This window comes from Macrobrachium rosenbergii, chromosome 20, assembly GCF_040412425.1.
Source record: "Macrobrachium rosenbergii isolate ZJJX-2024 chromosome 20, ASM4041242v1, whole genome shotgun sequence".
NCBI classification, from domain to species: Eukaryota; Metazoa; Arthropoda; class Malacostraca; order Decapoda; family Palaemonidae; genus Macrobrachium; species Macrobrachium rosenbergii.
Genome location: NC_089760.1, coordinates 46,973,626 through 46,994,830, shown reverse-complemented (window position 1 = coordinate 46,994,830; position 21,205 = coordinate 46,973,626). Strand labels below are relative to the sequence as shown.

The window sequence follows — 21,205 nt, the reverse complement described above, 5'->3', positions numbered from 1 at the left end:
TCATAAAAATTATAATTATTTCCTCTTGTAGTTACAATAATTCATAGGGATGGCTTGCATATTCTTGAAGACATTAATTTTACTGTGGGGTCAGCAGATTCATTTTCCGTTACCTTAGATCTGTTAAATCTTATTTTTTAAATATTGCAATTTGCATTAAAAGCATACTCACAACTGCTGCAAGAGATTCACATTTCCCACTTTTATCCTCCTTTGGGAGTTTCAAATTTGTATTTCTGATTTTTTCCATGTTTTAAATACCATCCATTTATTTTCATAATGACAATCAATAGGTATTTGACCAATATGAAGAATGTACCTATTCTTCATCTTAGTTTCATGGTTTGTTTTAATAATTAAGGTAGGCACTACTTTTTACTCAAAGGCTTTAAATGCACATTAGGCAAACTGCTGCAGACATTATTAACAAATATTGGTTCCTCAAATTAACCTGGGTTAGAGGTAACCTTACAAGAGTCAAGAGTCATTAACAGCATCAAGGAATCATCATGGCCTCCTAGGGTAAGAGACAGTAGCTACATCCACAGTATTGGGAAAAATTGTCTGAAATCTCAAAAAGTCTCCAATAGCTTACATGGAGCTCATTCCTCCATAAACAGCTCCTTATTCTACCCTGAAAGGATGACACAATGATTAAGGTGGTTCAAAGGTAGGCCACACCCTCTTGATGGAGTAGAACACAATCATTTCAACTTTAATCAACTCAGTGGGCAAACTGAACAGAATGCCAAGAATCCCATCACCAGAAAGGAGGCCACCCCTGGAATCCATGGACTAGTTCTGAAAACAATCCTCCCCCTGAGATATGAATATGACTACCATATTGATACCTCTCTGGTCCAAACATTATCAGGTGGTTGATAAAATCACCAGATCTCCCATTATATTGGAAATGACAGTCAAGACAGCGAAGAGGAGGCTAAGGTAAGTTGGACAGTAAGTTGTCAGCCACCATAAGTTTGAGACTTATTTTCTGGAATTCAAAATGGTTTTTTGTTAATTTCCCCTGCAATTATCATGAGTGGCTTGACAATTTGTAATGCTAGGCTAGAATATCAAAATGAAGTGGAAAATAAATATGACTATAAGGATGAATTTAATTTCACATCACTATACTCCACACACTTAATGGGGCACATAACCTAAGTAGTGGGAGATGAAACAAGAATACCCCATGGTTGAACAATATATAGATTAAAATAGCAGATATCCAACCAAAACATGATTGATTTACTAAGCATAGGCAAAACCTTAGAAGGAAAACATGATGTCATGAGTTTCACTCTAAACAACTAACCTTTGCTTGACTTGCACATTTGCAGATATACTGTAGTATTCTTTAGAGCTAGGTTTCATATATGAAATTTATTTATGTTGCAAAACTTCGAGCATCGGCATTAAAAAATTGTCAAATTTTTTACCACACTTTCTGTACATAGTTTGTAGCTATTAGGAAGTTTTTAAATCTACTGTAAAGATGTCTTCTTTACCCATTAATTACGATCATGTATCGCATCTATCAACGCAGCAAGAATCTCATGTATATATTTGTATGTAGAACTTCCTGGCCTTTTCACCAATATATATTTCAACACTGTATGTACATCATGTCTCCTGTTATTGATGATTGACTGTTAACAAACACAAATTGCTCTCACTCAGCGTGCGGGTCACAGCAATTGAAGGTCGGGCACTTCGTTTCTGTCCTCAAGCTGCTATGTATACCTTTGCCCAGGTAATAAATCATTCAGTACCCAGTTCTGTCTTCTTTGACCTCACAACTGGTGACCTGAGGAGCGACGGTAAACACAGCGGTTTTGGCTTCAACATTAATGGACTCACTACGTCCACTTTACCTTCAGAGAGCTTTAACGGAACCATACGGAGACAAAGTCTAAACCTCTGAAAGCTCCTTTCTCAAAGAACACCCACGCCACTAACGGACTAATTACGGCGTACCTTCTTCAGTTATGTTCTGACGTTCTCGAACAGTTTGGCCCTGCCATTTACAATTCACGTCGACCATATTCAGAAGTCATTAACGGACCCACACGGCGTATAGTTTTGACTTCTGACGAGCCCCAAACACCATTAACGGACTAAATACAGCACTTATTTCGCATTTTGGTGTGAAGTCAAAATGTCAGACACTGAGGTAGAAAGTCGTTCCGAGGACACACAGATCCTCTGCATCCCCCTCTCGCCTTTGAAGGCATCAATAAGCCAGGCGATGAAACTGCTACCATTCTAGCAGCAAAATACCGCATTCTGATTCCTGCGGGCAGACGTCCAATTCTGTGTAGCTAATATCATGGACGAGGAAACCAAAGCGGACATCAGCATGACAACACTGCAGGAGGAGGTCTTCAACAGAGTCACCCCATGGTTGGACTTACAGCTGGGCAAAGTCAAGTACGAGGACCTACAAAAGAAACTCGCTGACACATATTCCATGCCCGTCCCAGAGAAAGCCCAACGCGCCCTTGACCTGATGAACCAGCCACTGGGGGACGCATCACCCAGGGATGCCTGGGACAAACTATGAGGTCTCCTGATGCTGCCGGGCTTTGACTCAGACGGACAGAGAAGGGAGATCAGGTTGTCGTGGGAAATATTCCTGCAGTGCCTTCTGCAGGAGGTCAGGACACAAATCATGGAAGCAGACGTGCTCTCAATGGATGAACTGGTAAGCGTCACACACAAACTCCACAAGGCCGCCAAGGCCTCCAAGCACGCCACAACACCTGCAGCCTGGTAGCAGAAGAACCCGACACGAATGTGGTATACAGGAAGGAGGAACTGCCACAGCAGCAGAAGTCGAGGACAAATCCAGCCTGGTGTTACTTCCATTGGAGGTTCAGAAAAGATGCCAAGAACTGCAGAGCGCCCTATTCTTTCACAAAAAACATACGAACGGCCCTTCGTCATCGCAGATGTTAAGTTTCCCTTACTGGGCGCCAATTTCCTCTCACAACACGGACTGCTGGTAGACGTCGGGCGAAAAACCTGCTGGGTACCGGAACCTGCCTCTCCCAACCACTCTCCACTGGACCGGGAATGCTCGCTGTATGCTCCATCTCATCTAACAAATACAGTGTCCTCCTGCACGAATTCCCCAATGTCTTCAAGCCAGAACTGCACCAGGTGCCAGGTACCCAGGCCAAGCATGGCATCCATCACCACATCACCACCACAGGCCCGCCGACACATACCAAGTTCCGCCGCCTGCCGCCCAAGAGACTCCAGGATGCTAAACGAGCGTTCACCGAGATGGAAATGATGGGTATCTGCAAAAAGGCATCAAGTCCATGAACGTCCCACCTCCACGTGGTGAAGAAACCAGACGGTTCCTGGAGGCCCTCTGGGGACTATCGTCAGCTAAACCTAGTGACAACACCGGACCACTATCCCCTGCTAAACAAGCAGGACCTAACAGGAGCCCTGCACGGGGCCAAGATATTCACAAAAATGGATTTGCTCAAGTCCTATTTTCAGGTGCCAGTATATCCCGACAATGTTCTGAAGACAGCCATCATTCAGGTCGTTCGAGACATATACCTTCTCCTACTCCACCTTCGGCCGCCTCAGGAACACCAGGGCCACATTCCAATGTCCTATGGACAGCATCTTGGGGCACCTACCTTTCTGCGTCTGCTACGTGGACAACATCCTGATCTTTTCCAGGTCCCCAGAGGAGCACCTGGTTCACGTCCGGGCTGTGCTGTGCTGAAATGCCTTCAGGAGAACGAATTGGTGGTCAGATTCAACAAATGTACCTTCGGAGTGGAGAAGGTAGACTTCGTGGGACACGAGGTCTCTCCAACAGGTGTCCACCCAACGGCCTCCAAGGTGGATGCAGTGAAGGATTTTCCAGCACCAAAAACGATCAAGTCCCTGCAGGAGTCCTTCGGTATGGTCAACTACTACCGACGATTCGTGCCGGACATCGCCCGCATCATGTATCCCCTAACCAATGCTGAAGGGGAAGCCATAACCACTGACTTGGGAACCCCACAGCCAAAGGCGTTCGAACAGACGAAGGCAGCCCTTGTCAAAGCCACCGCCTTAACATATCAAGACCCCACACCCCTGAGACTTACCGCCGACGCCAGCAACGTCGCTTGCGGAGCCACGCTGGAGCAGATAGCAGATGCCACTGGAAACCTGCTACAGTGCATTCGACAGGGAACTGCTGGCAATCTACCAAGCCATGCAGCACTTTAAGTACTTCTTGGACGGCAGCCCATTCACCACCCTGACAGACCACAAGCTGTTGGTACATGTGTTCACGAAGGCAGGAGACGCGTGGTTGGCAAGAGAGCAACAGCACCTGGCTGCCATCTCCAAATTCGGATGCACCATCAGTTACGCCCCCGGCAAGAAGAACCCAGTAGCCGCATCCTATCATGGATTGAAATAAATTCAGTCCACCTGGGCACAGACTACGAAGACCTGGCAAAGGAACTGGCCGCAGACCCGGAAACGGCACCTTACCACACGGCACTTACCACACTGAAGTGGGAAGACGTGCTAATAGGTGAATCCAAAGCGACACTTCTCTGCAGCACCAGCACAGGCTGCCCACGCCCCCTTATACCCATGTCACGAAGAAAACAGACGTTCGACAGCATCCACAGGCTGTCCCATCCATCAGGACGAACAACAACGCGCCTGATGACAGAGAAGTTTGTGTGGCATGGGATCAGGAAGGACGTACGAGACTGGGCCAGACAAGTAAGATCACCAGGCACACAGAATCAGGTATCGGAGACTTCCCTCAACCACAACGGCATTTTGAGCACATCCACGTAGACATCGTAGGACCTCTGCCGCAATCAGGGGGCGCCAGATACCTCCTGGCAATCACAGACCGTTCCACAAGATGGCCAGAAACAACCCCAATGGTAAAAGCACCAACAAGCGCCTGCACGGAAGCCCTATTATCAAGATGGATAAACCATTTTGGTGTGCCAGATGATATAACTACAGACAGGGGCCCGCATTCTTGTCGGAACTCTGGGTCTCCCTGGCATGCCTTGGGGACAACACTCCACAGTATGACGGCATACAACCCTGCATGTATGGTGGAAAGGACCCACCATTCATTGAAAGCAGCTCTGATAGCACATTGTATTGACAAGAATTGGAAGGTGCAACTGCCCTGGGTCCTGCTGGGTCTCCGCACCGCACCAAGGGCAAAAGGCGATGAATCTCCCGCAGAAAAAGTCTACAGCGAAGCATTGGCTGTACCTGGAGAATTCTTCCCCACAGAGCCGGACGACCCAGATACACCCCTCCGAAGGCTAAGAGAAATTGCAAAGAAGTTCACCCCCTGCCAGAACACTTTTGTGGACAGGACCCCATGACTTTAGCCCAGAGGGCCTGAAAACCCTGTATACACGTCTTCATGAGGAATGATGCCCACCGCCTACCCTTGACCAGACCATACAGAGGACTGTACCGAGTCATCAGTAGAACATCCAAGGCCTAACTCGTCAACATCCATGGGTGGGAAGACTGGATATCTATCGACAGATTAAAGCCAGCCTTCCTAATGGACAGCGGAACCCAGGAGGAGATCGGCAGATGTCCCAGAATTACTCCACAAAACAAGACCTCGGATGAAGAGATCGGCATCCTGAAACAAGGACAAGGATGTCCCAAGGGCCACAATAAGGATGTCATCCGCCCAGCAAAACCGCAGGACAACTCAGCAGTCAAAACCATGCCACAACCATAGATATCAAGAACTCAGGATTGGCTCCTGCTCCCAAGAAGATACCGTGATTAACATTCAACAGATCTTCCAATCATTATTTCATAATAATTGTCTTGGGGGGGAGTACTTGTAAAGACGTCTTCTTCACCCACTAATTACGATCATGTATCATATCTATCAACGCAGCAAGAATCTCATGTATATATTTTTATGTAGAATTTCCTGGCCTTTTTGCAAATATATATTTTATCATTGTATGTACATTGTCTCTTGTTAACGTTATTTGATTGACTGTTAACAAACACAAATTGCTCTCACTCAGCGTGCGGGTCGCAGTGACTGGGGGTCGGGCACCTTGTTTCCGTCCGCACACTATGTATACCTTTGTCCTAGTAATAAATCAATCAGTACCCAGTTCTGTCTTCTTTGACCTCACACTACATGTTGCATTATTTAATATTTATTAAAAATATTTTATCAATATCAAAAAACAAAAATAACCTGCTTAGTCAAATCAAAATTATGTTTTGCTGGTTACTGTAATTACCTTGTGTTGTTTATCCTCTGGTTTCTCTGGAACTGTAAGGAGATAGCGGCATATTTCTCCAATGTACTGTGCAGCCTACAGGAATAATGAATAAAGTCTTTCAATCATACATAGCTTGACAAGCATATTCTATAGTCATAAAAATAAAAATTTCCAAAATAAACAATATTTTCACACAATAGTGTACAAAATATAAAAAACTTCATCAGAATTAGTCACTTGCTATCTAATCCCAAATTCTAACATGCTGGGATTTAAAGCAATAGATAAAATTAAATTGAGTGACTTAAGAAATAAGAGAGAACATTTTACATTAGCATACAAACTTGACATAAGCAACATGCAATAAAATTACTAGATGCAAAGCCAAACACATACTGTGCAACAAAACACCACTTAGTAACAACAAAGAGGTTAATCTACAGCAAAAATTTTATTGCAACAAGGACAATATGAGTTACATGAATTACATAGGAAAAAATAAATATTTTTATACAATCCTCCTTAGGTTCACAATAAGCATAGGAAACAAGCTTATCAATTCCTGACACCTCGAGATGAAGCAAAAAGAGAAAAAACAAAACTAAACAAAGAAGCTACAAATCTTGCAACATTTCAAAAAATAATTTGCATTACACCTTACATTACAACAGATTCATTACAACAAACATCTAAGAACAATTACATTACTATTATAGGTATTCACAGAACTTTTAAAAATTTGTAACACTATGAAAAAAGATCACACCTGTATTTTTTCTATGGTTATGGATATCTTCTGTCTTCACAGAAGAAAACTTTAATGATTCCCTCTGCCACTTTAAAGGTTTTTAGATAAGTATGGATATTTTTCAAAATTCTTTCAACTTCACTGTAAACAACAACACATCCCCTCCCTATCTAGTGGTCCCGTTAAACTTAATTTTCCAACAAACAATAACACACGCCCCTATCCAGTGGTCCCATTAAACAATTTCCACATAAACAACACATCCCTTCCCCATCCAGTGATCCCATTAAACTTAATTTCCCAGTAAAAAACAACACATCCCTTCCCTATCCAGTGGTCCCGTTAAACTTAATTTCCCCATACACAACAACACATCCCTTCCCTATCCAGTGGTCCAGGTAAACTTAATTTCCCTGTAAACAACATATCCTTTCTCTATCCAGTGGTCCCATTGAATTTATTTTCCTGTAAACAACACATCCCTTCCCTATCCAGCGGTCCAGTTAAACTTAAATTTCCCTATAAACAACAACACATCCCTTCCCTATCCAGTGGTCCCATTAAAATTAATTTCCCCATAAACAACAACACATCCCTTCCTATCCAGTGGTCCAGTTAAACTTAATTTTGTCTAATTAAACTTAATTTCCCCATAAACAACAACACATCCCTTCCCTATACAGTGGTCCCAATAAACTTAATTTCCCCATAAACAACAACACATCCCTTCCTATCCAGTGGTCTAGTTAAACTTAATTTCCCCATAAACAACATATCCCTTCACTATCCAGTGGTCCCATTAAACTTAATTTCCCTGTAAACAACACATCCCCTACCTATCCAGTGGTCCCATTACACTTAATTTCCCCATAAACAACAACACATTCCTTCCCTATAAAGTGGTCCAGTTAAACTTAATTTTGTCTAGTTAAACTTAATTTCCCATAAACAACAACACATCCCTTCCCTATACAGTGGTCCCAATAAACTTAATTTCCCCATAAACAACAACACATCCCTTCCTATCCAGTGGTCTAGTTAAACTTAATTTCCCCATAAACAACATATCTCTTCACTATCCAGTGGTCCCATTAAACTTAATTTCCCTGTAAACAACACATCCCCTACCTATCCAGTGGTCCCATTACACTTAATTTCCCCATAAACAACAACAACACATTCCTTCCCTATAAAGTGGTCCAGTTAAACTTAATTTCCCTATAAACCTATAAACAACACATCCCTTCCCTATCCAGTGGTCCCATTAAACTTAATTTCCCTATACACAACACATCCCTTCCCTATACAGTGGTCCAGTTAAACTTAATTTCCCCATAACACATCCCTTCCCTATCTAGTAGTCCCATTAAACTTAGTTTCCCCATAAACAACACATCCCCTCCCTATTCAGTGTCTCATTAAACTTAATTTCCCTATAAACAACAAATCACTTCCTATACAGTGGTCCAGTTAAAATTAATTTCCCATAAACATAACATCCTCCCCTATCCAGTGATCCAGTTAAACTTAATTTCCCCATAAACAACACATCCCTTCCCTATACAGTGGTCCAGTTAAACTTAATTTCCCCATAAACAACACATCCCTTCCCTATTCAGTGGTCCAGTTAAACTTAATTTCCCCATAAACAACACATCCCTTCCCTATACAGTGGTCCCATTACACTTAATTTCCCTATAAACAACACATCCCTTCCCTATACAGTGGTCCCATTACACTTAATTTCCCCATAAACAACACATCCCTTCCCTATCCAGCGGTCCCATTAAACTTAATTTCCTATAAACAACAAAACATCCCTTCCGTATCCAGTGGTCCCATTAAACTTAATTTCCCTATAAACAACAACACATCCCTTCCCTATCCAGTGGTCCCATTAAACTTAATTTCCCTATAAACAACAACACATCCCTTCCCTATCCAGTGCTCCCGTTAAAATTAATTACCCCATAAACAACACATCTCTTCCATATCCAGTGGTCCTGTTAAACACAATTTTCCCATAAACAATACATCCCTTCCCTATACAGTGGTCCAGTTAAACTTAGTTTTCCCGATAAACAATACATCCCTTCCCTATACAGTGGTCCAGTTAAACTTAATTTCCCCATAAACAACACATCCCTTCCCTATCCAGTGGTCCTGTTAAACTTAATTTCCCATAAACAACAACACAGTCCTTCCCTATCCAGTGGTCCAATTAAACATAATTTCCCCCCCAAAAAACGACACATCCCTTCCCTATCCAGTGGTACCATTGAACTTAATTTCCCTATAAACAACACATCCCTTCCCTATCCAGTGGTCCCATTAAACATACTTTCCCCCCAAAAAAACAACACTTCCCCTCCCTATCCAGTGGTCTCATTGAACTTAATTTCCCCATAAACAACTACACATCCCTTCCCTATCCAGTGGTCCCATTAAACTTAATTTCCCTATACACAACACATCCCTTCCCTATACAGTGGTCCAGTTAAACTTAATTTCCCCATAACAGATCCCTTCCCTATCTAGTAGTCCCATTAAACTTAATTTCCCCATAAACAACACATCCCCTCCCTATAGAGTGGTCCAGTCAAACTTAATTTCCCCATAAACAACACATCCCTTCCCTATTCAGTGTCTCATTAAACTTAATTTCCCTATAAACAACACATCACTTCCCTATACAGTGGTCCAGTTAAAATTAATTTCCCCATAAACATAATATCCCCTCCCTATCCAGTGATCCAGTTAAACTTAATTTCCCCATACACAACACATCACTTCCCTATACAGTGGTCCAGTTAAACTTAATTTCCTCATAAACAACACATCCCTTCCCTATACAGTGGTCCATTAAACTTAATTTCCCTATAAACAACTACACATCCCTTCCCTATCCAGTGGTCCAGTTAAACTTAATTTCCCTATAAACAACACATCCCTTCCCTATACAGTGTTCCCATTACACTTAATTTCCCTATAAACAACAACACATCCCTTCCCTATCCAGTGGTCCCATTAAACAATTTCCTATAAACAACAAAACATCCCTTCCGTATCCAGTGGTCCCATTAAACTTAATTTCCCCATATAAACATCATACAGTGGTCATCCCTTCCCCTTCCCTATCCAGTGGTCCCATTAAACTTAATTTCCCTATAAACAACAACACATCCCTTCCCTATCCAGTGGTCCTTCCCAAATTAATTACCCCATAAACAACACATCCCTCTTCCATATCCAGTGGTCCCCATAAACAACTAAATACAGTGTTCCCATTAATTTTCCCATAAACAACAACATCCCTTCCCTAAACAATTTCCCCCATAAACAACAAAACATCCCTTCCCTACAGTGGTCCAGTTAAACTTAATTTCCTATAAACCAACACATCCTTCCCTATAAACTTAATTTCCCTATAAACAACACATCCCTTCCCTATACAGTGGTCCTGTTAAACTTAAATTCTCCATAAACAACACATCCCTTCCCTATCCAGTGGTCCAGTTAAACTTAATTTTCCCATAAACAACACATCCCTTCCCTATACAGTGGTCCAGTTAAACTTAATTTTCCCATAAACAACACATCCCTTCCCTATACAGTGGTCCTGTTAAACTTAAATTCTCCATAAACAACACATCCCTTCCCTATACAGTGGTCCAGTTAAACTTAATTTTCCCATAAACAACACATCCCTTCCTATACAGTGGTCCAGTTAAACTTAATCCCTTCCCATAAACAACACATCCCTTCCTATACAGTGGTCCAGTTAAACTTAATTTTCCCATAAACAACACATCCCTTCCCTATACAGTGGTCCAGTTAAACTTAATTTTCCCATAAACAACACATCCCTTCCCTATACAGTGGTCCAGTTAAACTTAATTTTCCCATAAACAACACATCCCTTCCCTATACAGTGGTCCTGTTAAACTTAAATTCCCCATAAACAACACATCCCTTCCCTATACAGTGGTCCTGTTAAACTTAATTTCCCCATAAACAACACATCCCTTCCCTATACAGTGGTCCTGTTAAACTTAATTTCCCTATAAACAACACATCCCTTCCCTATACAGTGGTCCAGTTAAACTTAATTTCCCTATAAACAACACATCCCTTCCCTATACAGTGGTCAAGTTAAACTTTATTTCCTATAAACAACACATCCCTTCCCTATACAGTGGTCCAGTTAAACTTAATTTCCCTATAAACAACACATCCCTTCCCTATACAGTGGTCCAGTTAAACTTAATTTCCCTATAAACACATCCCTTCCCTATACAGTAGTCAAGTTAAACTTAAATTCCCCATAAACAACACATCCCTTCCCTATACATTGGTCCTGTTAAACTTAATTTCCCCATAAACAACACATCCCTTCCCTATCCAGTGGTCCAGTTAAACTTAATTTCCCTATAAACAACAACACAGCCCTTCCCTATAAACAACAACTTCCAAGTGGTCCCATTAAACTTAATTTCCATAAACAACAACACATCCTTCCCTATCCAGTGGTCCAGTTAAACTTAATTTCCCCATAAACAACAACACATCCCTTCTCTATCCAGTGATCCAGTTAAACTTAATTTCCCCATAAACAACAACACATCCCTTCCCTATCCAGTGGTCCTGTTAAACTTAATTTCCCTATAAACAACAACACAGCCCTTCCCTATCCAAGTGGTCCCATTAAACTTAATTTCCCCATAAACAACAACACATCCCTTCCCTATCCAGTGGTCCAGTTAAACTTAATTTCCCCATAAACAACAACACATCCCTTCCCTATCCAGTGATCCAGTTAAACTTAATTTCCCCATAAACAACAACACATCCCTTCCCTATCCAGTGGTCCAGTTAAACTTAATTTCCCCATAAACAACAACACATCCCTTCCCTATCCAGTGGTCCAGTTAAACATAATTTCTCCATAAACAACAACACATCCCTTCCCTATCCAGTGGTCCAGTTAAAATTAATTTCCCCATAAACAACAACACATCCCTTCCCTATCCAGTGGTCCAGTTAAAATTAATTTCCCCATAAACAACAACACATCCCCTCCCTATCCAAGTGGTCCCATTAAACTTAATTTCCCCATAAACAACAACACATCCCTTCCCTATCCAGTGGTCCAGTTAAACATAATTTCCCCATAAACAACAACACATCCCTTCCCTATCCAGTGGTCCAGTTAAACATAATTTCTCCATAAACAACAACACATCCCTTCCCTATCCAGTGGTCCAGTTAAACTTAATTTCCCCATAAACAACAACACATCCCCTCCCTATCCAAGTGGTCCCATTAAACATTAATTTCCTTCCCTATCCATAAAAATTAATTTCATAAAACAACAACATCCCTTCCTATCCAGTGGTCCAGTTAAACATAATTTCCCCATAAACAACAACACATCCCTTCCCTATCCAGTGGTCCAGTTAAACATAATTTCCCCATAAACAACAACACATCCCTTCCCTATCCAGTGGTCCAGTTAAACATAATTTCTCCATAAACAACAACACATCCCTTCCCTATCCAGTGGTCCAGTTAAACTTAATTTCCCCATAAACAACAACACATCCCCTCCCTATCCAAGTGGTCCCATTAAACATAATTTCCCCATAAACAACAACACATCCCTTCCCTATCCAGTGGTCCAGTTAAAATTAATTTCCCCATAAACAACAACACATCCCCTCCCTATCCAAGTGGTCCCATTAAACTTAATTTCCCCATAAACAACAACACATCCCTTCCCTATCCAGTGGTCCAGTTAAACATAATTTCCCCAAAAACAACAACACATCCCTTCCCTATCCAGTGGTCCAGTTAAACATAATTTCTCCATAAACAACAACACATCCCTTCCCTATCCAGTCGTCCAGTTAAACTTAATTTCCCTGTAAACAACACATCCCTTCCCTATACAGTGTTTCAGTTAAACTTAATTTCCTTGTAACACAACAACACATCCCTTCCCTATCCAGTCGTCCAGTTAAACTTAATTTCCCTGTAAACAACACATCCCTTCCCTATACAGTGGTCCAGTTAAACTTAATTTCCCCATACACAACAACACATCCCTTCCCTATCTAGTGGTCCAGTTAAACTTAATTTCCCCATAAACAACACATCCCTTCCCTATCCAGTGGTCCAATTAAACTTAATTTCCCGGTAAACAACAACACATCCTTTCCCTATCCAGTGGTCCAGTTAAACTTAATTTCCCCATACACAACATATCCCCTCACTATCCAGTGGTCCCATTAAACTATTCAATATTACTGAAAAGCAAATATTTTAAAGGTCACTGCCAGCCAACTACCATACTTCTGAAATGTCTGAAAAAAGTGAATCATTTTTGTTGTTTATTTTAATTGTATTTGATGTTCCTGAAGTATTTTAATAAGCTGGATTCACTATGGCTTTAGAATACGATGCAATGGACCTTCAAAGTACATGTACAACTTTCTTCACCTAAAAATATGTGTTATCACTTCTTTAATCCTTATGGTCTACACTGGCCAACAGTATTGTATATAAAATAATAAGTTCAACTAAGGCAAAATCTCTGCATGCAGGGTACTTTGCAAGGTTGCTTTGCTGTGTTTTCTCTTGAAAATCCTGTAAGTTTAAACTTATATTGCTCTACAGAAGCCTGAACTGGTAACATTTGCAAAGGACATAAATAAGATGGAACCACTAAAACTCATCTATTTTCCAATCACAAACTCTGCCATTTTATATCTTCAGTTCTAGCATCTATAAAAAAAAACTAATGTCTGTAAGGGATAGCTCTACAAGTGTGAAAGTGGAACTCACTGCTCATGTTAAAATAATAAAAATACAAAAAGGATAAACCTACACCCTTGATACAGCATTATTCAAAGTGCTCTTTCAAACAGAGAAACTCTACAACATATATTAATGAAAATAAATTTTCAATGATGGAAAAACTTCTAATAAACCTCACATTCACAGGAAAATTTTTGGTCAAATTATCTTTTGTAAACTCACCAAGAAAACATTTGTTTAATATAAAACATCAGTTTACAAGGGCCTATCTATGCTGTCAGTGCTGACTGCACAAATACAGTAAGCTCATGTAAACTGATGGATCTGTTTAAAAAAAATAATTTTTCCACAAATATATTTCATTAATTCAGTAAAAGGAAGAATGTAAACCTATAATCTGCCTACATGCTTTCTCTTCCAAGAGGTGTGAAAGACCAATGAAGTTTTCACACTCTTACCTCTTTTTTTCATTTTGAAAATTTGCTTGTTAACATCTATATTAACACCTTAATAAAGCCACTTATGTCACATGGTGACCGAAGTATAGATGAATTCTCTAACATGTATGACCATCTGGCTATTGCATACCCAAGTCATTCATGGTGCAGTCCAGGATCACTCAAAGACTACAAGTTGTGATACAATCAATACCAGCTTGGCAAGGTATCCTGGGATATAGCTAAATATTCCGTGTTAATAAGGATGGCTGTGTTAGTAAAGCATATCGTCCTTACTCTTACAACCACTTGAGGATACAGGATTGCTGAGTTCAGGTTATAAGTTACATGGATTTACAAGGAAAGAAGTGCCTTAAAGACATACAAAGCAATCTAAGGAGACACCTTTAAAAAATAAATATAAATGGATAGATCAAACAAATATCTTGATCTCTTTCTCTAATCTAATCCTGAACTGACCAGAAGTGATACTGTCCACTATAATCGATGGTAGTCAATTTGGAAAGAGGCTCTATTGTAAGTGAAGAAATTAGACACTGGCTTATGTTGAACCTTTTAAGTGCCAGTTTCCACCTGTTGGATCTAATTTGGTTGCTTCTGAAGGTGAAAAGATCCCTTTAGTCTCTGTTTCCACCTATTGGATCTAATTTGGTTGCTTTTGAAGGTGAAAAGATCCCTTTAGTCTCTGTTTCCACCTATTGGATCTAATTTGGTTGCTTTTGAAGGTGAAAAGATCCCTTTAGTCTCTGTTTCCACCTATTGGATCTAATTTGGTTGCTTCTGAAGGTGAAGATTCCTTTGGTCTCTGAGTTTCCATAAACTGACCCCTTTTCTGGAGAGTAAAAATCGAGGTGTTGTGTCCCGATTTGATATAAAAGGTGTTTCCGGAGAGTACAAATCGAGGTGTTGTGTCCCCATTTGATATAAAAGGTGTTAATTGTAACATTTTCTGGGATTTCTTTTCAAATTCTACACATTGTTGGACACTATCCAAAGACCGTTAATCATGTCTTAAAAGTGGGTAATAAATGTATGAAAGAGTGACAAATACATACTGACACTAGGGTTGTACTGACTTTGTAGCATGGATTACCTTTATATAGCTCTCACTGGATGCAAATAACAGGTTTTGATGTAGGAAAAACCTACTTTTGGTAGCTGCTATGAGTCCTCAAAAGAGTTACTCTCAGTCCCTCTGGGCTCCTTTAGACATTCCAAGCAATCTCAATGAATGCTCTTCTAGTTGGTCTCTGCCAGAATACAGTAAACCCCTGTATCCACAGGTATGCGTACCACAACCCCAACCCCAGCGAATAGCTAAAATCTGTGAATATTTGAAACCCTTCTAAAAACACTTAGAACTGCCTATTTTGATATTCAAACACAAAAAGAAATCTAACAATGCTTATACAACAGGTGTTATCCTACTTACGTTGGGATTAGGTTCCAAAAAACCCATTGTTTGTTGGAAAAAACGTATCACGAATATAGCCTAGCCTACACTATAAAGTATAATCTATACATACATGGTATAGTAATTATTAATATCAGCTAATTCTGGAGTTTCATGCAGTGACTTATGATCATTCTATACAAAGAGAAATTGAATAACAAACAATAATTAGCTTAGCCTACACTATAGTATATCCTATACACATACAGGAGCCTAGCCTACATTAAACTGTACTCTATATTCACATAATATCGTATTATAAAAACATCAACATAACAAATATGCATCTCTCCATGGATCTTTTAAAATGTTATGCTTTAATTCACTGTATCCAATAATATTGTATATATTATATTGCTTTTGCATTATAAATTGAGATCATAGTGATCAATGTTTTCGTTTGGAAATCGATTACATGGCATGTTTATTTCGCCATGTTTAACTCAGTTCAGAATGCTTTTCTTCCTTCTAGTCAGCGTAAATGAATCTCTAGATAATTTATTTATCTATGGGGCAAGGTTTTTTCGTTATATGAAGTGTTTTTAAGTCGGAATATAACTTAAATATGTCTCGTTGTGAAGTTAATTTAGTTATTATTTTCGTTAATAGATGACGTTGGCCGTTTGGGGGCAAGTTTGTTTTGTGTAAAAAAAAAAATCAAGATTCCGTTCGCTATTTTCACTTAATTTCATCGTAATATGAGCTTTACGTATTTATCGTTTATCGGTGTAAAAATAGCAGTAATATGTGTTCTTTCATACTCAGTAGTTTTGATTAAAATACCTTCTCTCCAATTTTGATTATGTTGCCGATGCATGATAATTTATAGTCATTAACAGCTTGAACACTGTTTTCCCAGCTTCAGCTACAATTTGCAGCATAAATTTAGCAGTATATTTCCTTGACGGTCTTGTATCCATACCGAATAAGGGTATAATGTAAAAATATATCAGCCCTATTCTACTTAACTTCATTTGTACCATAACTACAGCAATTGTTTATTATCATACAATGGGTGAAATACAAGCAAAACGGCTGTTGTTATCCGATTCGGTGATAAGCAAAACAACAGTTTCTCAGTTGGCTGTTTATGGCTGTACGCATTTATGCAAGAGTATAACGTTACTAACTATACTTTTATCACTCTCTTTTACCTTTTTAACTAGAAGATGGGATAAAGAGATGGAGAAAAAGAAGTTGGTCTATTGTAATTTGGTCTCTCTTGCTGCCTGATTGTACGCTGCTACCACAAGAGCGGAAATTTAAAAATATTTTCTAAATGTTGTACCGGTATTAATTGCTTATCCCATCGAATTATCGTAAGGCAAATTATCGTAACTCGAGCACTACCTGGGTAGCTGAGTATTTTAATGTTTTATCACAAAAAGTGCATTTAGTCATGGAAATGACATGAAAATACAGTAATTAGTGAGTATTTCTCAGTGAAAAATACTGCAAATGGGCAAATTTTCAGGAATAATGCATATGCATGTTCCAAAGAGAAATCCGCAAATAGGTGAGTCCGCGAATCATGAGGCCGTGAATACGGGAGCTTTACTGAAGTGCATGTTGGAACAATGATAGCATATAAAGGGTTCAAGACAAAATGGCTCTATCTTTTTGTCTAAAACTACTACCTAGGTTCTTCCTTTATCCTTCCCACACCAATGTGGCAGCCATATGTATTTTGGCCATTACTTAGGTCAGGTCTGTGCAAGATACAGGTTCACCCCAATCCCATGCCTTTTCCTTAGGGAAAGTGGGTTGGTTTGAGGACTCACAGCAGCTATCAAATTTAGGTTTTCCGATGTCAAAGCCTGTTTTCTGAAAGTGTAGCTGCTGTTCACCCTCAAAAGAGCTTACAAAAGATTGACAGGTGATAAAATGGCTTAACTTCTAACAAATCAATCAAAACAACCCAGATTAAATTTCAGTCCAAGGTGAAGCCACAAGGTCCCAACCACATTGTTCATTCTATATATATATATATATATATATATATATATATATATATATATATATATATATATATATATATATATATATATATATATTATATATACATACATACATACATACATACATACATACATACATACATACATACATACATACATATATATATATATATATATATATATATATATATATATATATATATATATATATATATATATATATATATATATATATATATATATATATATATATATATATATATATCTATATCTATATATATCTATATATATATCTATATATATATATATATATATATATATATACAATATAACGACTATATTACTGTAATATATTATATTTCCGCCGAGAATATATATTTTCCCAATTTATCGTTCGTCTGGCAGCCTGTATTGTCTCGCTGTTCGTACCATGAGTTTCTAATGCACTTCAGTATACTCAAGCTATCACAAAGGTCGGCTGTCATTGTATATATTCATATATTTGGCGCTCTTGCGCGCTATGAATTATGGCTAAAACTTTATCCTTGGTTATTGTGACCCTATGGAAAACTGGCAAGTCAATGTCATATTGCAAGAGAGCTATAAAAGCACCGTCTATAACAACTCCAAGACAGGAGACCTATTCATCACTGAAGCGGAAGAAAGGCTCAGGAGGCCACGAAAACTATAACATTTTAAAAAGGATTGTTATGGAACATCCATCAATGCCAGCCAAAATTTTGAAGTCTCAAACCCTGATCTGCTTAGGAACGTATCTGACTCGATTACAGAAAGACCTTGGTCTCCTATCTTGCAGCAAAGAAGCCACCTCACTAAGCCTGAAAAAAAAAAGGATGGCTTTTTGCAGAAAATATTTGAAGTGGACTGAAAAGGATGGGAAAGGGTAGTTTTTAGCGATGAATCTAACTTCCACATTATTCATAGCGCTGGCAAGAAAGTAAGGAGGCCCTAGTCTAACCGCTATGCATCAAAAATACACAGTCAAGACTGTGAAACATCCAGCTTATGTGATGGTATGGGGATGTTTCAGCGGATATGGGGTAGTGGGGGATTATATTTTCTCCCAGAGAGCACGACAATGAATGGAGAGATTTATGAAAATGTCTTGGAAAATGAATTAGTCCTTTACAAGGAACTTTTGGGCATGCGTGGTATTTATGCAAGATGGAGCACCTTGCCACCGATTTCACAAGGTCACAAACCTTCTTAAGGAATTTAATATTCAGAAATTGGACTGGCCAGGCAATATTTAAACCCGATTGAAAATTGCTGGGCATACATGAAACGGAAACTGAAGGCACTAGTGAAAAAACGCCCTCCCAAAATTGAAGGATGCCATCCGTCATGGATGCACAATATTTCAAAGATTTAGCATTCAATGCCAAGAAGGTTAAAAGCTGTACTTAAAAATAATGGAGAAATGTCTAAGTATTGAAAAAATATAAGTGAACTAAAATTTTCCCTTTTATTTTCCTTTTTTATATCATTGCTATGATTTGTTTACAAATGTAGTGGGCATATATATATATATATATATATATATATATATATATATATATATATATATATATATATATATATATATATATATATATATTTATAATCAGAAAGCTACAAACTTATACCCTCTCTTGTGGCCGACTGGTTAGTGTGTCACTGTAGTCCTGATTCCTCGTCCGTCGCTGGTTCGACACGGACGGTGGACTTATTATCAACTAAAATTCCCTTCGGTAACATATATGAAAATATATTACTTCGAGGTAGAGTGAATTGATATTAAAGGACGTTTGTAGCTTTCTGATTGTATATGAATCACGGTAATGTGATAAATAGTCATAATATGGCTACGCATCGACAAAACGCACTACACGGTCAACATGGCAGAGGTGGGTGGATATCGCCTTCAAACGCAAAACACCTGAGTTCGACGGGTGGGTTGATGGGAGATGGTATTCACTTATACCCTCTCTTGTGGCCGACTGGTTAGTGTGTCACTGTAGTCCTGATTCCTCGTCCGTCGCTGGTTCGACCCCACGGGACGGTGGACTTATTATCAACTAAAAATTCCTTCTTCAACATATATGAAAATATATTACTTCCGAGGTAGAGTGAATTGGATATTAAAGGACGTTTGTAGCTTTGATTGTATATGATTCACGGTGATGTGATAAATAGTCATATATATATATATATATATATATATATATATATATATATATATATATATATATATATATAATATATATATATAATATATATATATATATATATATATATATATATATATATATACATATATATATATATATATAATATATATATATATATATATATATATATATATATATATATATATATATATATATATATATATATATATATATATATATATATATATATATATATATATATAATATATATATATATATAATATATATATATATATATATATATATATATATATATATATATATATATATATATATATATATATATATATATATATATGTCTTATACTACAGATAGATATGAGATAAATTCATGAAAATTTGTCATAATTTTGTACCTGTCTTATCTAAAGGTCATCTTATATATATATATATATATATATATATATATATATATATATATATATATATATATATATATATATATATATATATATATATATATATATATATATATATATATATACAGGCAGTCCCCGGTTTACGACGGTTCTGGCTTACGACGTTCCGAGGTTACGACGCTTTTCAAATATATTCATCAGAAATTATTTCCAACTTACGACGCATGTTCCGAGTTACGACGGCGACGCCGCCGACGATCCGACGGAAGAAATATGGCCCCAAAATGGCAGAATAATCATAATTTGAAGGTTTTTTTATGTAAAACTCAATAATAATACAGTTTACATCGTTTTCAATGCACCCAGAGCATTAAAAGTAAGGTTTTCTTATGATTTTTGACGATTTTCGATGATGTTCCGGCTTACGACGATTTTCGGGTTACGACGCGGCGCAAGAACAGAACCCCCGTCGTAAACCGGGGACCGCCTGTATATATATATATATATATATAAGATGACCTTTAGATAAGACGAGGTACAAAATTATGACAAATTTTCATGAATTTATCTCATATCTATCTGTAGTATAAGACAACTGCTAAATTCCAAAACCATCTGTGATAGGCTAGTTTTTGCAACAACAGGTACATCTTATGAAACATTGGTTATGTAAAGATGATGTTATTACAAAAACCATTTTACTTACTGTATCCTTAGAAATTCACAATACTGTAAATACTCGCATATCATGTGAATTTAAAGACCTAATTTTTTAGCTAATTTTAAGAGGGTCGCATTATACACGAAATATAAAATTGGCGTATGTAATATTCACATATTAGTATCATATTATAAAATACAAACAACAAATATGCATCTTTTCCATGGATCTTTTATCCAGTTATTCTTAACT

The 21,205-nt window shown here is 38.3% G+C and overlaps 1 protein-coding gene across 6 annotated transcripts in view; it reads right to left on the bottom strand.

Moving 5' to 3' along the window:
* Positions 1-21,205, bottom strand: part of LOC136849333 (long-chain fatty acid transport protein 1-like) — a 596,150-nt gene that overhangs the window by 73,463 nt on the left and 501,482 nt on the right. For all 6 annotated transcript variants that reach the window (XM_067122695.1, XM_067122697.1, XM_067122692.1 and 3 more), the window contains one exon: positions 6,288-6,362. In XM_067122695.1, the coding sequence (XP_066978796.1) occupies positions 6,288-6,362 (75 nt within the window). The remainder of the gene's footprint in view (positions 1-6,287; positions 6,363-21,205) is intronic.